Source organism: Sitodiplosis mosellana, unplaced genomic scaffold, assembly GCF_009176505.1.
Source record: "Sitodiplosis mosellana isolate CC-2019 unplaced genomic scaffold, AAFC_SMos_1.0 Smas_scaffold_6226, whole genome shotgun sequence".
Classification (NCBI taxonomy): Eukaryota; Metazoa; Arthropoda; class Insecta; order Diptera; family Cecidomyiidae; genus Sitodiplosis; species Sitodiplosis mosellana.
The window spans coordinates 22,327,840-22,348,226 of NW_022601467.1; the positions used below are offsets into that span (position 1 = coordinate 22,327,840).

General features: G+C 35.5%; 1 protein-coding gene across 3 annotated transcripts in view; it reads right to left on the reverse strand.

Moving 5' to 3' along the window:
• Positions 1 to 13,883: 13,883 nt before the first annotated feature.
• LOC129578382 (serine/threonine-protein kinase NLK) overlaps positions 13,884 to 20,387 on the reverse strand; it is a 63,370-nt gene continuing 56,866 nt past the window's right edge. For all 3 annotated transcript variants that reach the window (XM_055466864.1, XM_055466865.1, XM_055466866.1), the window contains exons 7-14: positions 17,464 to 17,612; positions 17,162 to 17,278; positions 16,763 to 16,983; positions 16,298 to 16,583; positions 15,502 to 15,694; positions 14,860 to 15,339; positions 14,536 to 14,722; positions 13,884 to 14,335 (exon numbers count right to left, since the gene is read on the reverse strand). In XM_055466864.1, coding sequence (XP_055322839.1) covers positions 14,219 to 14,335; positions 14,536 to 14,722; positions 14,860 to 15,339; positions 15,502 to 15,694; positions 16,298 to 16,583; positions 16,763 to 16,983; positions 17,162 to 17,278; positions 17,464 to 17,612 — 1,750 coding nt within the window. In that variant the 3' untranslated portion in view covers positions 13,884 to 14,218. The remainder of the gene's footprint in view (positions 14,336 to 14,535; positions 14,723 to 14,859; positions 15,340 to 15,501; positions 15,695 to 16,297; positions 16,584 to 16,762; positions 16,984 to 17,161; positions 17,279 to 17,463; positions 17,613 to 20,387) is intronic.

Genomic DNA, 20,387 nt, shown 5'->3' on the forward strand with positions numbered 1-20,387 from the left:
CTACCGAAATTCAAATTTCACGCTTATTATTGAACGCATTGCGTTTGATTTTGTTCCCTTCGTTTAATAACAAATACATCACAAGTTGTTAAATGGTGACTTAAGTTTATTAATGCTGAATTTGCTTCGATATTTCTTGCAATAACATGTATAAGTGTAGCCACACTCCTACATTCTCACTTCCATAAGCGATATTTCACACAAAGATAACAGCGAATGTGTTTTCGTTCTCGCTTGAATTGTGTGAGAAAGCTCATATGCATAGCGTCTCACTGCGTTCGCTTCGTTTGACACCGAAGGAGAAGGAGAAGCAACAACGACAGAATGTAGTGTGTGAGCAGTGAGCACAGCGATAGAATGTCGTATACGAACACTCTATGTTATATATATGCAGTTCATACCACCACGAAGTCAATGCCGTAGTAACATTTTGTGTGTATTCAGTTGAAAGTATCAGTCAAAAGCAACGGACGTACTCTTCTCCTGTGTTAGTTCGGTTTATATGTGTTTGAAAAATATAAGCCGGTGACGAAGTTTTACAGAAATACCAAACATTGAAAACGCCAAACGACTCAGGTAGAGAGACTTTTTTTCGAAAACCATTTAGCGACAAAAGGACTGTTTCAAGTCGAAAATTGAACAGAATTTAGAAAAATATATACCTCTGTGAGACAGTCTAGGGAAAAAAGAGAGAACAAGAGAATATAAATTCAAATATATATTCGATAACTATTTGAGCAGTTCATTCAGTTGATACTTGTTGATGGGCTGAAGAACATACCAAGTGAAGTATTACAAAGGAAATCGTGAAAAAACATTGTTTGCTGAGGAAAAGAAGTGATTTTCATCGGAGAAGAATAAACAATTATTTTTGCTTAAAAAAAAGTGCGCATAACAGACAACATCATGGACGAAAAAATGCGCCAAACAATTTTGGATCATTTGTTGACCCGGCCAATCTCTTCGATTGTCATAAACTCACCGGAAAAGGATTTTGACGTTGCGCTGAAAATGATGTGCGTAGTAGACTACTACGTTGAGGAAAGTGGTCTGTACAGCGAAATAAATGCAGTGCCAAAATTACTTGAGCAACTAATGCGATTCAGATTCTTTGGTTCATTCAAATTCTGCGATTATATACTGAAGAAATCGTTGTTGGGAAACAAACTGCTGCAATGCGAAAGTTGTGAGTTCATCGGGCCATATATCATTACGCTTGATCATATGGTTTTGAGTCACGATCGACACAAAAGTGGTATGATTTGTCAGTATTGCAACACAACGCCACTGAGAATTCATGAGCAATACCATACACTTGAAAATTGCTATGCAAACTACAAAATTCGGCAACAAATCAATTCGAATTACGAGTGTGCGCAAGTGATAAATGACTTTTACTCATTAGTCCGAAGAATTGCATTGAAATTGGGAGTGAATATCAAGCGTAGGGAAATATTCGTAGCCTCTGTGAAGACAAAAGAGCCAGTTATTATTGAAATCGAGGATGATGATGACGATGAAAGCAGTGTGATCAAAAATGAGGGAGTTATGCATCAGTCAACCATATACCGAAGCAAAAAATCGATGAATTTAAGTGTATTGAATGACATGTTCCAAGATGCTATGCGCTATTTCAACATTTCCATCGAAGAATTCATGCCAATTACTGCAACCGACGATGCATCGAGTGATACAATTCAAACCGTTGAAACCATTTCGACGATTCCTGGTCATATCACAGCCACGACATGCTATAGTGATGGTTCGTCAAACAGTTCGGCTTTGTCATACAATTCATCCTATCCATCACCTACAATGTCATCGTCAACATTATCAAAGATGCAACCACCAGCAACCTTAGGAAGAATGATGACACCATCGGTTTATACATATTCACCGCCGTACACACCGCCAATGCACTTCAACGATAACTTATCACCGCCAGTCCACCAAACCAACGCACCGAATATGGGCTCAACGATGAAAGGAATCAACACAACGAATGCCATGAACATGATGAATGGTCCGAATGAGATGGGAAAATTTCTTCATTTTATCGGATCAACGTTGAACAACATAAGCAATGAATCGATTCGGCGTAAGACTAAGCTTCAAATCCAACAACTCGTTTTACAGTCATCGGCTGAAGACATGAATTTGCAATACAATATGTAATTCTTGGCATCCAATTTTAATTAAGGCACATTTTGACATTTTCAATTATTCTTCATTAGTATTTTGTTAATGGACACTTTGAACTGAAAAGACACATCGAATAAAGCAGAGTCATTCAAACCAAAGACCAAATTTTGATTTTGTAAAATGCACACATTCAATTTTTACACAATTTTTCAAAAGCCAACTTTCAACTCTTGCAAACATTATTTACTGAATTCACGTAGAAAATCGTTATTGTTACGGCTAGTTAAGTAAAACTGAAGAAACTTTTTTTTATAGCGATATTCAAAAATATTTTAATTCTACTTTTTTAAGATATTAATAAAAAAAACCATTTTAATGCTAAAATGACTGAGATTAAAAGAGTTCATCATCGATTTTCTGCTATTCTTAAAATTAAATGCTCAACTCAATCAATTTGATCTACCCTAGTGGTGGTTTCAAATAGTAAAAAATGGTAGTGCTGAACAGTCGACCGGCACTTTCAGCGTATTGACAAATTACTGCCCTATGCAGAAATGAAATTAATGCGAATTTAGTTGAATGCATTTTATTAAATGTGAGTATAAAATAAAGTAATTTCGGATTAAAAATGTAAGTATTGTGCATTGATATTGATCTGATTGACAAATGAAAATTATGAATACCATGAGACAAGATCGGTTGCCTCTTCTATGATAAGTGAACCCGTTAAAACCATAGCTGGCAATAAATGGCATGGATTTTGTCGTAGGAATGGCTACTTCTTGAATTGATCCAAATGACTGTAGCATCTCTTTCTCTCAAGCTCACAACGCACATTTTTCCATATCGAAACGGTGAATAGAGTCGATTTTATCAATTGGAATTCAAATTAAATGACGTATTGTTGGCTTTCACCTCAATGATGCAACTAGCGCTTCCTTTGAAAAGTTTGTCGACACGATCATTCGGTATGTATATTTCTTTGGATGACCAACAGCGAACATTCTTCGTATCAACATATTTTCATCTACTAGATCGTCTTCAAAATAGAACATGGCAAATCTTTGATTATCCATAAATGATTTTCTTTTCTATTTCATAATATTTTGTCGTAAAATCAGTTATTTAATAAATCCAAAGCATACATTGGCAAACCAAACTCACTAATTTCTTCTATTTTTCCTATTATCGTTGAATAATGTTCTAATTTTACTCATTTAAGTTTCGTGTCTCTCCCTTAGATTGGGGCACATCATCAAACGGAAACACGTCGAATTTTTTTATGTGCCTGAATAATAAAATTGGATTAAAAACAAATAAAATTTAAGCGTTCACCAAAAAAAATTATGAATTTCAAAAATTGTGACATACATTTTCAGATCATAGAGCTGGTTCACTGGACAGAATTAGTTCCAGTAAGAGCTTCGATATTACGTTCACTGCTTTGTGATGCCGTTTTCAGATGTTGATAACCATTGGTCGTATTCTTGTATCGAATATACTCCAACTTTTATTGCTGGGTTTGTTTCTCCAAATCATGCAGACAAAAAAAAACATGAAAACAAAAAATATCATCCTTCATCACGCATTTTATTTGCAAAGATTTTTTGTATTTTCCTAAAAAAAAAATGCGAAAAAAATACCATATCCCAATCGGTTGTATGAATCTAATGAATCTTTTCGGCGATATGATCGAAATATCAGAAGTGTTTGTAACGAATATTTTCAAAGGAGATGCTCCTCTAAGAGCCAATGTAACTTTTTCCACCACCTATGAATGTGGTTATTAAATATTACTATTTTACCCTCTAATGCATTAATTTTTCCCATGGCTGGGAGTAATGGAACTTGGTTTATTTTTTGCCATAGATAATTTAAGAAATTTCATAATCCTGGATCCCTCATCGTTCACTTAGGAAATGCGATTGACATAAATCAGAGAACAATCAAATCCATTATTTAAAAGTGTCAAAAATGTGTCTGATTTGGAGTTCAAATAATTTATTTTGTCAAATTTTTGTTTTTGCACACATTTCTGTTTATAACTTTACAAAATCACACTACATAGACAAATATTGCCAAAGACAAAAATAAAGAGAAAACATTGACAAATAAAAATTGCGATCATTGCAGCATTGTGATCTGATGTACGGTTTACGTTCTACAGGCGTACAAATGTTGCCCGTCTCGAGGTGGTTGTATACATTAGAGGGTTAATATAACTTTTTATATAGAAAGAGATTATTGGAGATTTGGTTTGGCCTTCAACAATTCTCGACATTCAATATATATTCGAAATGGAGTGTCTAACGATGTAAAAAATTGCTTCACCTGGTCCACCTTCGATAATAATAGTTACGAATTGAATTCTCTTCCATATTCTAACGAATTTACGATTTCTTTATAGACGCATTCAAATACTTTCAGCTGTTCTGCATGCAATAAAATTGGCTGTTGAAAATTTATGAGAAAATATGGTGAAAATTGTTGTTAATAATGAACTTAAATTCAAGAATTGAACTGGTTTTTTTCGGGCAACAACAATTTCGTTTGATTTTAGTACTTCGACTGAATTGATTTTGGCGTTAATTTGAGATTGGCTTGGATCGATGAGAAAATGTTTCATTGACGATTCTATCAATTTCTAAATTGCTCGAAATACATGTAAGCATTGAATGCAAGTACGACCGGTCTTTATGAATTGGGTTTCAACTGTGAGTTCAGCCTTTGTTTCCACAAAAACTTCCACATTTTCCCCTTCTACAAGCTTGAATTTTGAAGAAAAGTAAATGGCAAGATTTTAAAATGATGAGTATTTGAAAAAAAAAAATGAATTGAAAAAAGTAACACATAACTGAAGTGCTTACTATTTGAAACGTCGGCCACGTACCCAAGAATACGTGAATCGGTTTCGTTCAATGTGTCCACCTCGATCGAAGCGATATTTGAAGCAATATTCTTCGAATAATCGAATAATCAATTCAGAAGAAGAACGATCACTTTTGAATAAGATTCAAATCGAAATTCCATTGAAACGCTTTCGTTCACACGTTTGTATCATGGTTTGCACTGATTCTATACTGCTGTTTTACTTGACATGCCAGAAACGTTTTATGAAGAAGAGTTTCATTCAAGCGCTTGTTTAAATGATAATTGATCAAGCATTTAACAAGTGCGCCACAAGTGCTGCAATAAAAAATGGATTTCATACAACATTTATTTTGATATTGGCGCTAATGCGTTACATCAGTGTTGCTCAGTTTTAAAACCGAATAAAAGAAGTTTGAAATTCAATTCAATAAACCGTTTGAAATAGGCTGCTAATGCATCATATGATGTTCCTTACACTCTAAACTGGTGGGCGATAGTATTGCGTGGCCAAACTCAGAGGAGTTTGGCTCGTGGAGGTATTTTCTATCCGTCGAAATTCCAACTAAATATGGGATTAAACAAATCTTCCTCGGTGCACATAGTATAAGCTGACAATTTGCGGAATTTTGGTGGCGATTGTCTTGACTTGTACGCTTCCAAGGGAAAGTTTTGAGTTTCTTTTTTCCTTTGATTTCTTTCGTTCGGTTGATGAACTGCTCACCACATTTTCCAGCTTATACGTGTCGATAGCATCATTTATCAGAGTTATTCGGTCTTCATAAGCCACTTTTCACAGTAATAGGATCTAATTTCTGGTATGAAAAAAGAGCAAAACTCATTCAATGATTATTGCAAATTAATGCACACCGCCTCGTTAATGGAAACACCACCAGGCGTCAGAAGAACATATAACAATTGATACCCTCGGAAGGATTATTCAAACTACACGAAAGCGTTGTCTGACCGTATTTCAGAAAGATTTTTCTTCTGTTTCTTCATGCTGCAGGTTCTCTGTTTGTTTTCGGTTTGATTGCCTGGATTAAATTTTTAAGTAGAAAAATCTTTAAGAGTAAGATTCTCTCTTGAGTATTAAATGAGGATTAGAGAGCAGGCTCCAGATTTGAAGATCATCCATTTAACAAGCAAGTCGGAATTCACGCGACAAAAAGAGCAATCTTCATTCAGTTTTAAGCCAAAACAATCATTTTTAATCTGGTTTGTTTAAATCAATTCGAGCAATTGTTTAATGATGGTCAACCCTCAGTACTCATTGTAGAGATTATCTAAGAGATAAGTGAACATATTTGTGCATGCTGCAAAATGGCAATATTGTTGTTTATGGTGTTTGAATATACTCAATCATCCGCCTCTAAAGTGTGAGCTATTCTCAGTTCAGGCAAATTGCTGATAATTTTTTTTCCACATACACATTTATAATTATAAATTGATTTTAATCAATGAATCCCAATCTAAATTTTTACTCGTATTAACTGTATGCTATTATTTGCGGAGCTGAATAGCATGTTTAACTGTTGCCCAACATTCAATAATCTAACCAACAGCTATCGACTGCTGACAACAATAGCAAAAAGAGGAAAAATGTTATTCGTTAAACCATTGATAACGAATGACGGATTTCGATTTGTCGGTCGCTAAACTCCACCCATTTTTACGTGATTGCATGCACCACAGAGATACGAACACTGTCGTTTGTCTATTATGCCCATGTGCTCTCTTGAATCCCACCATTTACTTTTGAAACAAGCTACACAAGTGCGTGCGATTTGTATGGAACTCCATTGGTAACTCAAAATGTCTCTCATTTACATATGAAATATGAATCAATGTGGAGGGAATGGTTTTTGTCCAACGTCATATCGACACCAAAATGGATAACGCTTTTTTGAATCGTTCAACGATGTAATTATCGCTTGAAAGTACCTACTGAAAAATTTCCTTTTTCGGATAGACATTAAGAATTATGCAAAATTGAATACCTTACTAAAAAGTCTGTCAAGATCTCCCCAATTTTCCAGAGTGTGTACTTTATTTGAAATGTTTACATCGTGGCAAATCATACGCATGTATCTTTGGGTATTCATTTGCCGTATTTGCAATATTTTTATCCATTGGCAGCTATTTGCCGCCGTTGTCGACTTCTATTTATCATATTTTCATGCATGTGCTCCTGTTTTTACCCCATAAGCTTCAGCCTGATTTTCATGATATCGTGTTGCCTGTTGCCGAATGTCTCTTGTTGCACGAGCATATTATTTTTGAAAGGAAAGCTTTAGTTGATTGGTTTTTATGGTGTTGACTATGCTATTATAATAGGTGCTATTGAATGTCTTTATGAGTCGCATCTGGAATAAGGTTCTAGTCGATTTGATTTTATGGTGATGATTATACACGGTGTCGATAAGCACCCAAATTCGTTGAATAGATTTCTTGTTTGACCTTCTGAGCAATCATTTTTAAAAATGGATGAATTTTTATCTCTTCTACTTTTGTTTCTTCTGTATGAGCTATTTTAAGCTACTGCCCGTTACAACAAACTGTTCGCTTTGAACCTTCGATAAAAAAAACTATTGCGTACACAGTAGCAAGATACACTTTTCGAAATTAACAGGATGTTATCCGTGCATATCCGTTTTGATTTCTTTCTCTGTCTTTTGATTTGTAGCTTGATTCATTGAAATCGAAACAAATTAACACTTTTGAGTTGAATCTAATCCTCAAGGCACGTTCCAATCTTGTTATTATTTCAATGAACAAGGCAATTAAACTCAAAATTATAATAAACTAGCGGCCTCGCCTCGCTTCGCGACTCCCCGAAATTAACATTGCAAACAATTCGTATCAAATGGAAAGATAAAAAATCTGAATAACGTCTATCTTTAATGAACAAAAGTATGCTTGGGAACACAACACAACTTAACATTTCTCAGACAAATATCCATCTGTCGTTTTAGAAACTCTTTTATTCTATTATCTCATCGTACTGTCTCTTATTAAAGTCTCTTTCATACATTCATCACTGTACATTAATGTAGACAGAGATGACTTTAGCGCACTCAAGTATTTTCATTGTTTTTTCGTTCTACTTTAGCTTTTTGACCAAAATTTTTGACCAAACGAAGAAAAAAACCAGAGTTTGACTCAGGCGACAGATATATGCTTTAGCATATAAAAAATATCCGCATATTTTTTGGTTTGTCCACTTTCAGTATATAACGGCACCCAACTTCATCGAGTATCAGCACGCACCGCACACTGAACGTGGTAGTATAGGACGGTTTGTTTACGAAGAAAAAAATTGTTTATAAACAATATCTACCAGAGCTATACAGCGCAAAACCTTAACATAGGACAGCATTGCTGCCATTCAAATACATTGCGCTGTACAACTCTGGAAGATTTTGTTTATAAACAATTTTTTTTCTTTGTAAGCAAACCGTTCTATAATCTATATTACTACGTTCAGTGTGCGTGCTGATACTCGATGAAGCTGGGTGTCGTTATATACTGAGAGTGGACAAACCAAAAAATATGCCTATATTTTGTCTATGCTAAAGCATATATCTGTCGCCTGAGTCAAACTCTGAAAAAAACAAAAAATCAACGAAAATACTCGGGTGCGCTAAAGTCATCTCTGAATGTAGATGGAATTAAAATCAATGAACAATTTTTTTTCGTCAAACTCCAAAAAACTCCATTTGAAAACCAAAACTGCATTTATAAGATCATTCCTGAGACTGCGAGAAACCAAACGGGAATCATAACAATAAAGCCATGAATTTAAAAAAGGAGAGATAACTCGCGACATACATACACACACCAATGAGAAAAATGACTAGAATGACGTTTGGTTTGGCGCCATCTGCAAGGTGGAAGTATTTTGCAATACAAATACGTTCTATTGTTGCTGTCATTGATAGTTGGCAGTATATTTATACAGAAGTTTCATAGTTCAGCGTGTACCGTCAAGATGTCGCTTAAATATAGCATAAACATGTGCTCCATATAAAAACATAGGCAAATTTTATCATTGCATACACATACGAACATTCAGTTTTATATATGATGAACAGTTGACGATGTGACTGCTGCGACGAATGATTGTTCCGCCTTGTTTTCATGGAGCTGATCATTCATGCTGTATGCGATAATACACTGAAGAGGAAATCATGCATTGAATTTAAATGCGATTAATGCTTTGATAAAGACAATACGGTTGTGAAGACTTCACAATGCATAGTTCTGGAAATGAAAACAACATGCACTTGTAGATCTCTATGTCGCTTCAAAATTATAATACTCACGAAAACAAATCAAATATGATGAAACAGAACTATGCATACTTGTTGGATTTGTTCAAACTACAATTGACCCAGCTAATCGGATTTACGCGATAAAAATTAGTCATTTAAATGCCGAGGTATTACATGGACTATCGAATCGTATCGATATAAATGTAAAGCGTATCAATGTTTGATCATTGTAAAGTTGGCAAATACGTCAAACTCATCAAATCAGAAGTGTGCCAAGGGAGAAGTAAACCAACCAAATATCTTTCGTATAGCCCGCAAGTGACTGTGTCATATCTCAATTTCTTGCACTTTTTGCTATTGAATGGAAATCATTCATTCGCATAGCAATTGGTTTTGCTTTGTATGATAGTGTCACACTGTTTGACTATTTTACGACATTCATTCATGCATTTCAGATTTGTGCAGCGATTACTTTCGTCGCATCAATGTTTTTTTCGTTGCCTTCAAAGTCATTTTTTCAGCACGCACAGGATTTGTGTCCAAGCGATAAATGTCATGTTGAACATTCTTCATGTGCATTTTGCTAAGCGGGCCATGCATTCGTTGCTGTTTATACTAAAACTTGTATTCCGATTCTACGGCAGATGGGTATCGAACGAATGGCTCGTTTAACAAAAATACAGTAAAACCTGTCAATAACGGAATCCCGTGGGATTTTTTTTCCACTATTGACAAGAATTCCTGTATTCACAGGATCCGTTATTCTGAGGTTTTTGAGTCGATTCAAACAAGATTTTCCATTATTGGGGGTAAAAAGAAATAAAACATACATTTTTATGGGTATTCAATTATCAAATCAAGTGATATAATGAACGTGAAAAGGAAATAATGAAATAAAAGTATTTTTTTACTAAATGAATGAAGGAAAAACGAAAGTGAAAAAACAGTGAAATTCACTGAGTGAATGACAACTCAAGAAAAAAAATACCCTTCTATTCTGCGGTGTACGTATCGCTCACGCTTTGCGTTCGCTCTTTTTCTGCCTTATTCACACTTACACTATTTCGTCATACGAAACAACGGCAGAATCTAAGTGTAGAACGCATGCGGTGCGCTTCAGTTGTGTGTAGCGATATTGACGCTAGACCGTATGCATTAGTATTGGTGTGAGAAGCGCGAACGTTTAGCGTATCCGCATGCGTTCTACACTTAGATTTTGCTGTTGTTTTGTATGACGAATATAGTGTAAGTGTGAATAAGGCAGAAAAAGAACGAACGCATAGCGTGAGCGATACGTACACCGCAGAAATGAAGAGTATTTTTTCTCTTGAGAAACATCACTTTTTAAAATAATCAAGCAGTCTAAACAATGACTCGAAATGGGAAGGTAAATGATACTCATTTTTTACACTATCAATTTGGCAGCGATGAATTCTGCATTTCATGAAACGAAACAATGATTACCAAACTTAATGTAAATGCACTGATCGGATGAATATGTTTTTACTGGGAGCGTCAAAAATTTGTTTGCTTGAATAAATAAGCAATGATTTTGGCAGACAAAAGTGAAAAATAATACTGAAATGAATGTAATGTAAATTGTACTGCACAATTTTTATGATGATCAGTGGTTTTGATAAAGAAAAAAATTAGTTTTATATGAAAAAGAGATGAATGAAAGACGAAAAAAAATTTCGTTAAGAAATTTTTTTCCACTATTCGGTGTTTCGGTTTTCCGTTATTAACAGGTCAATTTGTATGGGAGAGCTGAACGGCCACATTTTTTTTCCACTATTGACACGATTTCCACTACTCCCAGGTTCCGTTATTGACAGGTTTTACTGCACAAAATTTGCCCAGAAACATATTTTTGAAACGTTTCCACTAAACTCCGTCACTGCGAATGATGCTTGCCTCATTTACAACATTTGGATACAAATAGAAATACAATCGGCTGCAATATAACATTGAGTTTTATGTTTGGGACCATTTTTTGTAGAAAAAAAAACCAAAAATTGAAGAAGGATAGATACAACTGCAAATACGTAACATTGTATTTGAACTGAAAATGCCCTTTTTGCTCATAAATTGTACAAAATGTGTTTTTTTTAAAGCGAAATCTAGGTAGAAAATTCTCCGCAAGTAAAAAAATACCCAATTTTGATGTTTGCTTACATTCGATGAGTATTAAGTGCCACATATGGTAACGGCGACTAAAAGAGTGAAACTATACGGCCCTATTTCACATCTTTTGAAATTTCAATGTTACACTCGATTTCTGGCAGAACAAAATTAGCAGAAACAAACATAGACAATTCATTTGTACTGTTTATATTTTTATCAAAAAAATGCTTATAAATCGAATTCACTTATTCCTTTCATTCCTCGCAAATGCTTCATATGGTTTCTTGAAGAACAATTCAGGGACAGTTGTTTTAATGCATGGGAAGCCTAACAGAATCAACGGGTGTCGTTTTATTTCAAATGTGCGGTAAATTGAAATGGCTCAAAAATTGAACCTCAAATTACGAGAAAACCGAGCTGGTACACATCGTATTCGACTTTGGGACACTGTAGGAAACCCAAAGTACAACAGATATAAACATATCTCAACGATGGAATCTGACATCGGCGGCAAATTGAATATACATCCAAATATTCTCGGTAACTTTTTCGTCGGAATTAGATTTAAATTTTTATGAAAAATACACACCATATTTTTCTAGCCCCACTTTGAATTTCGTATTTGCACGGCAGAAATTTAGCGTGTTACCGATATGGAAATAATACGACGAAAGAAACTGGTTAAGTTGCCCAAAAATAAGCAATTGAAATCGAGTGAACAACTCGAGATAGGCATGCAATTTCTCTTGCATCACACACACAGAGTGTATCTTTTTGTTATATGAAATAGACAATAAAGGTCGTTTCTGCATTTCTCGGCAATATTCGATCGCATCAATGTTCGGTAGCGGGGCGAGATGGAAAACTTTATGTCATGAGCATATCATAGGGAAATATATGGTTTGCTTTAAGAAGACTCGCAATGAATGGGAATTGCATGATTAACATGGCATTAGCACAAAACAATGGTATTCACGTGTTGCGAGAAAAAAGTGGAGAATCGTCTTATGTTTATGCATGTCTTGTCCATTGACCTTTTGTGTGTCTTACAACAAATCACTCATGTAAACAAATGAATCGACGATGTTTTTCGTAAAAAACACAAGAAGAAACACTTTCTCCAGCCGAGAATAACTTGAACATTATGCAAAATGTGAAAAAATTCTAGTCGAATCTTACAGAGCCGTGCTCATCTAGTCAATGTCATTCAAATTCAATAAAATATCTAAATAATGTTTTTGTTGCATTGTACGTTACACATTGCTTCCATTCTACATTCGTCCTTCTGCGTATCAAACAAAGTGAAAGACTTGCAAGTACCATTTGCTCTTCCAGAGCATGAGTAGCTAGCTATACATTGCCTGTTTAGATATTACGTAATTTTGGTATGTATGAACGTCTTACATCAATCGTCTTGCAAATCAGAATTTAAATGCTATGCATGAACACAGTCCAACATTTATGTCTTTTTTATGGACTTACGCCGCGCAAATGAGAATTTTTGTGCTGCCGTCGACATCCGGTTTAAGTAAATGGTTCGATTTGACGACGTTCTTTATATTTCATTTCAAGCGCGTCTAAAGTAATCCACCACGTTTGCCACCAAATGAAAATTACATTGATAACATCCAGATATGAATGCTCGCGCAATAATTTTCGTTTGCGGAAACTACTAGCTCATTATGTGGTGCACAGACGGTGACTGTGAACACCATCGAACGTTCGGCAATGGTTTTTTTCGCATATTCGGTCGTGTAGACATAGAGAAAAGTGACGATTTTCCTTATTTCTGCGCTTTTGACGTGTTCAGTGATTGTTTCATTCTAACAAAATCATTGTTTGACTTTGAATAGTGCTCTCCGGATTATTGGCACGTATATATCTCCATTTTATTGGTCTTTTGAACCGTTGAGCATCTGTCATCGATTCATATTTTCATTTCATTTTGAATGTGCTGAACACCCATTGATTATTTGACTTCGACACGTATATGTCCCTGTGTATTTATTTTAGTAGATGTTACAATGTGCTGCTTTTGCGTTGACAAAAATTAATGAATCGCACGCGAGATCACGAACACTCAAAACACAATGGACAATAACCAAAGATTGTTTGCCAAAGTACTCACCAAACAAAATCACAAATATCTTGATCGACAAGGTATCACTGGCTACAACAACGCTAACAATTATTGAAAAACGTGGAAAAATGAAGGGAAAGCAATTAGAAACCTTACCTATTCACGATTATGTCACTTTGTATTCTGGCAACAACATTTACAATGAATGACCGTAGATATAAGACTGATTCGGCAAATTTACACAAAAAGTTGTGTTGATTATTTGAGAAAACAAGAAAAATGGACTTTTAAACCGCTGATAACACTGATACATGCAATGAAAACAATGCCCACCAATTGTTGCTTTACCTGAAAATTCTTTCTCCTCTGAAAAAAAGATATGAATTAAAACACACTTTGTTTCTTATTAGCTCTACGGAGCGCACATACTTTTTGTTCGTTTGTTTATTTTTTGAGACCAATTGAATTGTACTTCATTTATTAACTTCCGTTCAATTATAGATTTAATAACTAAAATGTGTGTAAATATTTTTTTTTTTTGTGCATTTGTGCATTCCACTAGCTTTGTCAACAAAGTTATCGCCCAAAATAGTGTGATATTCAAATGTTATTGCAAAAAGATGATGCAAATGTAAGAGATTATTTCGAATTTTGCTTACGTGTCTATTTGTGTTTTTTTTCTCTTCTGAGAGTGTTATCTCTTATATATATTGAACTTAAAACCTATACTTTAATTGCGCATACATTTTTTGATGTCCTCCACGGAGATATCTTTCACTTTGTTCAAGTCAAATGCAGCTTGACAACGCTTAGCGTAATCATTGATCTCTTTCCAGTTTTGGTTGTGCTGTTAGAGAATGCAAGAAGAGGAAAAAAAAATTGTAAGCCAAAGTTTGTCATTACAGTTCTTTCGAAAAGGAAACTCAATTTGTACCATTGATTTTCGGGAAATTGAATTGATTAGAAAAGAGGCCGCATGGAACAATTTCAGTCAGAGAGGCGAGCACAGGCGAGCACAGGCGAGCATAAAAGGTGAAAACTACTTACATTGAATGTGGCGGAACATCCGATGAAAAAGCAGGCGTTCTTTGCTCTTGTCATCACGTTGAGAAGGTTCGCCAGTCGATATCGGGGCTCATTCTTGGATGATTCATTCACCCAAATAATAACGACATCTTTTTCTTCAATCGTGAAGTTTATATTTTGAGACAGCATCACGTACGGCTTGTTTTGTCTATTGAAAAAAAAAACGACAGCAACAACAACCAACATATGAGTAATTTGAAAAAATCGCTTACGTTTACGCTCGCAAAAAAAAAATCAAGAAGGAATGAAAATGTATTGAAACAAAAAATCGTTGAAACAACTCACCCCAATGGTTTGTCCAAGTAAGCACGCTGAATATTTGGTGGCAAGACAATAGCGTAGTTGCATTTTTTTGGAGGAGCAAATTCCATGAATCGTTCGATCAATTTTAACATGAAGCTGTCGTTGTAATGGTGGAACACGCCGAAGCCTTTGTATTCAACTTTCGTGTTATATAGTGCTCGATTATTCAATGTTTGGTTGTAGAAAACTTGGTTGAGCAAATGCAAGACAGATGGTGAAAAACGGTATGTGTATCGTAAATTTAAAACGCATTTGCCTGCGTTCACGAATCGGCCAAACATTGACTGAGTCAGATTATAATCGCGGTATTTGCCCGCCAAATCCATTGAGTCTGTAGGAGTTCGGAATCGATCGCCAAACATGACAAATGATGACGGTGACAAAATGAATGGGAGTGTGGACGTTATTTCATTCACTTCAGATGCATTGTCAAACAGAATGACATCGAATTTATTGCAATGTCTGAAAACAAACAATTGAAGAAAATCGATGTAGAATCGAACAATATGAAATAGATACAATTTATATGCCAATGTCGAGTTCACGATATGGAATAGCGATAATGAAAATAATGTCTGTTGGAACACAGATTCGAAAGAAGGAGAATTGATTGGCTTTACATACCTGCTCAATCCATGGAGCAATCCCACCGGAGCAAAAACGATATTTGCCGTGCGTAAAATGTGTTGATACTTTCGCTGATCGACTGTCCCATTCGGAAGTTTAGCGCATTCGCTTGCCTGGTATTCTTTCACACTTTGGTAATAAACGTTGGCCACATTTCCATAACGAACAAAATTTAAATTTTGAGAGAGATCTAATGCATGAAAAAAATGAAAAAATAAACATTATAACATCAAAGTAACGAAATAACGATTTTTTTTAAATATAGTTCTATAGGAGGATTCTGAAATATATCCAGAAAGGGCGTTAATCGGTTGCCTATTGTTCAACCGACTCTCCATTGTATACTGTATTTATATGTATGTGGCGGATTCACCGCCTTCCTTTTATAAACGTCTCACGACCGATGTTCATACAATATGTTTCACGTTTGTGTACAGTACGCGTAATAAAATAAGCACGTAATAGGGAAAATATGAATATTCTTTATAGCATGACCTACTCATTCGTTCTGCTCAAATGTCAAGTGCCCATGCCTATATTATATCAATAACATACGCCAACTAATTACAGATGCAGTGCAAATCGAGTCATTTTGCATATTTTTTCCATTGTTCGCATTTTGTTGTTCATTCAAAATCAATCGCTGTATTCTTTTTTCATTGAAACCAATATTTTACATTCAAAAATTGAAAAAAAAATCAAATTTAACTTAAAGCGTTTATAAATTGAAACTAGCGGTGAACGTTCTGCACATGATTTTATTCGACTGTGGAAAAGTAAAAATCGAACATACCTATTGGAATGTTTGGGTAGGTGGTGCGGATGTAGTGTAGCTTTCTGGCTAAAGAATCCACCGTATCTTCCGAGTTGCCGGTCACCAGAATTTTGAACTTCTTCTGATTCGTGGAATCCAATCGAGCTAGGGCATTGATTGCCTCTAACAATAAATGGCTTTTGCCACTTCCAGGCCCACCATTAATAGCCATGGCAGAAGCGTTACCACGTTGCAATGCATCGACGGTGTTATTGTAGATTTTCTCAAGTGCATCGTATTGGGATGCATCTAATTGAGGTAAAATCTATGTATCAAATGAAAAAAAGAAATTTATTTTTCAAACAAATGGCAATTGGCATAAATTGGTTTTAATATATTTCGGAATGCAAATTGAAATCAAAGTGAAATGAATGTTAATACTAAATCAATGAATTTAAACTTTAGATTAAAACGAACAATAGTGAAATTTGTATAGTAACTTACGCATTTTGTTCGGTCCAGGCGATTTTGAGTGGTGAATGGTCGTAGTTTGGTTGGGTTGACCACTGCTTCGAAGAGGTTCGATTTCTGAGCCTCATAAATTGTTTCATACAGCTTGACATAGAAATCAATACAGAGATAAGCAATGATAATCGCCTTAGAATTGGCTCTCAATGAATCCGTCATTCCCATAACGACCTCTAGTTCAAATGCGCACATGTTACCTGTTACATAGAAAAAGTGCGTACAATTTTAGTGTACTTTCATCATTTCGTATTACTTTGAGACAGAGAAAAAGGCGTGTCAAGTGAGTAATGTCTTCGATATTCACAAAAAAATGAAGAGAAAAACAACAACATACAAATTATCAAAGAGTAATTTCGAAGCGGAACGTTTACATACCGTTTTGTTGTGGGACATTATTTATGAAACCAAGAAACTGACGACTTGCTGAACCACTGCTCACTGTTGCTTTAACAACAAGCACAACACCGTACTGCAAATTCAAATTGCATGGAGCTGCAACAAAGGAATGGTTTTCATATGAAAATCAATTAAAACAGTTTTATAAAACATGTAAATGATCAAAATTAACAATTCGAATGAACATGCGTGAATTGGTACTACATTACAAGCAGCTGTTTTTAGCCAAATGGCATTCTGGTAACTAGTGCATGTTCACTATATTTATGCATATTACTAACCTTCGCAGCTGTAGATCAGACGATCTTGATGTCCAGACACCGAAATGGTTTTGGGATCAAGTATACGCAAACAGTGGTCACCTTGCAAAGGCTGCAAATGGCGGTGTAGACGATGCCACAAATTGCATTTCAATACACTTGTTTGCACTCTGTAAGAAACGATATTCGATCGAATGTTAGTTGATATTAAATTGAAGCAAAATATATTCTAAGTAGACATTAATATTGAAGCAAGCAATGAATTGACTTAGTAGGCTACGCATATGTCGACGCATAGAAGCGTGAAAAGCGTCACATTATTCAAAGCACAATTTGGGCTTAGGGGAATGAATTAGTTCACAATTTGGAAAATTCGCACCGAATTCGCAGTGAATGTTTGAGTATAAGGGGCAAATTTGGTCCACAGATCTATGTATTAGTGAGTTTTGTGTAGCGAGCAATATATTCCACATAACGTAAACGTACACAGACAGTAATTTTGGACAACCCTTAGCGGTTTTTTAGACAATATACCAATCCATCCATATTTTTGGACAACTTCACTCATATTGTCTCATTTTTTGGCCAACCCTACTATTGTATATACTATTGTACATTTGACACTTGGACAAGTTCACACATATTGTCCTGTTTTGTGGCCAACTTCATACTAATACTATAATGGCATGTTATTACAGTATTAGTATGAAGTTGGCCACAAAACCGGACAATATGTGTGAACTTGTCCAAAAATATGGATGGATTGCTATATTGTCCGAAAAATAGACACCTATTGGAAATAAATTGTATCTGTGTAGTTTTTATGCATTAGCATAAACATAGTAATAAAACCAGAGCACGCTAACCAATATTTACATCAGATTGAGTGAAAATATCGGAAATTTTTATGGGACCAGGCGACATATTACTGATGAGTTGTTATGTCTGTGCGTGTTTGTTCGTATACAAAACGATCAACATATTCAGTTCAATGTGTGCACTAATACATGTAGAGACGTATATAGTGCGATGCCCTCACGTGCCGCTTGGTGAACGCATCACAAATATCGTATAAGAAAATATCCGATATTTTTTTTCCAAGCCGATGCAAATATTTGTTAGCGTGCTCTGGTTTTATTCTCTTTAATACGCAAGCACTAGCATGAACTAAGAACAACGTACATCAACGTACATCACGTCAACATAGACAGTCGTTGCTAGATCGCTCTCAGTATCTCGTAAGATGGCTGAGACGGATATTTCAGCCAGCTGAAGCGACGCAGGCGACGCATGACATAAGTCTGTATGACGAGCGTCTTCACATGAACTGAGTGTAAGGATACCGCATGGCTCACTTAAACACGCTTCTTCCATGTAGAGACGTGCACCGCACAAACTTATGTCATGCGTCGGTCGCCTGCGTCGTTCCAGCTGGCTGAAATATTCGTCTCAGCTATCTTACGATAAGCATAATCGTACATGATGTATTCAATGTAGAAAGATATTGGGTCTTCATCTTTTGGGCTGGCCATGACAAAACCTATTGACTTTCCGTCGGAAAAAGCAACGATGGCAGAACTATTTGCTTTCACATCTCCCATGTATGAAGAGAAGTTTGAACTTCCTAAGACGTTTTGGATTTCGTCCACCCCTTCGTATTTTTCGAATTTTGTTTTTGTTGTGTTTTGTCATCTTTGCTCATATTGATCCCACGAGTAAGGCTCTTTAGTCTGCCAACAGGTACATAGCTTTCCTGTTTGCCCCGAACAACAAAATACTGTAAGCGTCGGGCGCTACCCACAGGGAGAACCCGGATGAATCAGATATTCGATCTACTACTCCCACCATCCTCTCCCTATACACCCAACCACCACTGTGGGCAGCGCTCTGAATTATATATCTCAAGAACAAAGAAGAAATTCATAAAAATCTCTCATTCTCGATTTAATGGATCGGAAACTTTTTTTCTTCCGATTTCCAATTTTTGTATTTCACGCGTAATTTCCAGCGAAACCAACACGAACAACGATAAAATCCACGTGTTTCCACCAATGGAATTTTTTATTTGTATTGATAAATTCAATACAGTAGACAGCATTAGTAAATTTGGCACTTGTACTGAAATTACCAATATAAATGAAATATTCTATTGGTGAAAACACATTTCTAAAATAGAACTTGTATGCTTTAAAAATGTTGTTTTGTATGTGCAGGAGTTCATATAGACTAAAGCATTTAAAGTATTAGCAAATATAATCATTATTTTATTCATTCATATCCCAATGAGCTATCGTGCCACTCGATGCTTGATCTATCTCATCATATAAACCAACTCAAAATTTACAAAACGATATTCTTCATTCGAAAATGAAGTGCGAATGTATTTCAATTTTTGTGTGGATATCAAAGTGTGATGACAAAAGTGATCCTTGGAGGACACTATTGTCATAATTTCAGTTGAATCGCGCTTCATTTGACAAATTAATTGTTGAACACGATGTTAACTTTGTGAACGAAAGTCGAAGCAGGGCGATAGTTTTATCAACATTTTACTCAAACGAAATTGTAAAACCACCGTAAAGGCTATACGTACCATTTTAGAACAGCAAAGACGTATAAAATTTTTGGATTTAATGGTTCAACTTTGAATTTTCAAAGGAAAAAAACGGAATCTGGTCCATTTCCCGAAAAAATCAAAGGCACCATGGGGCCAACTTCCATTGGAAGTAGTGAAGGATAGCACCGAGTGAAGAGAAACTCAGTACCACACACAGAGTATTTCGTCAACGCGAATTAAAGCACATTCCTGTAGTAGATGTGTTCACAATGAAATGTGAACGAATCTACTACTGTAATGCTTTAATTAATGTTGGAAAAATTCTCTGCGTTGTACTTATATTCATACACATGCAATACTCAAGACTACGTTAACGTTAGCATGTTTT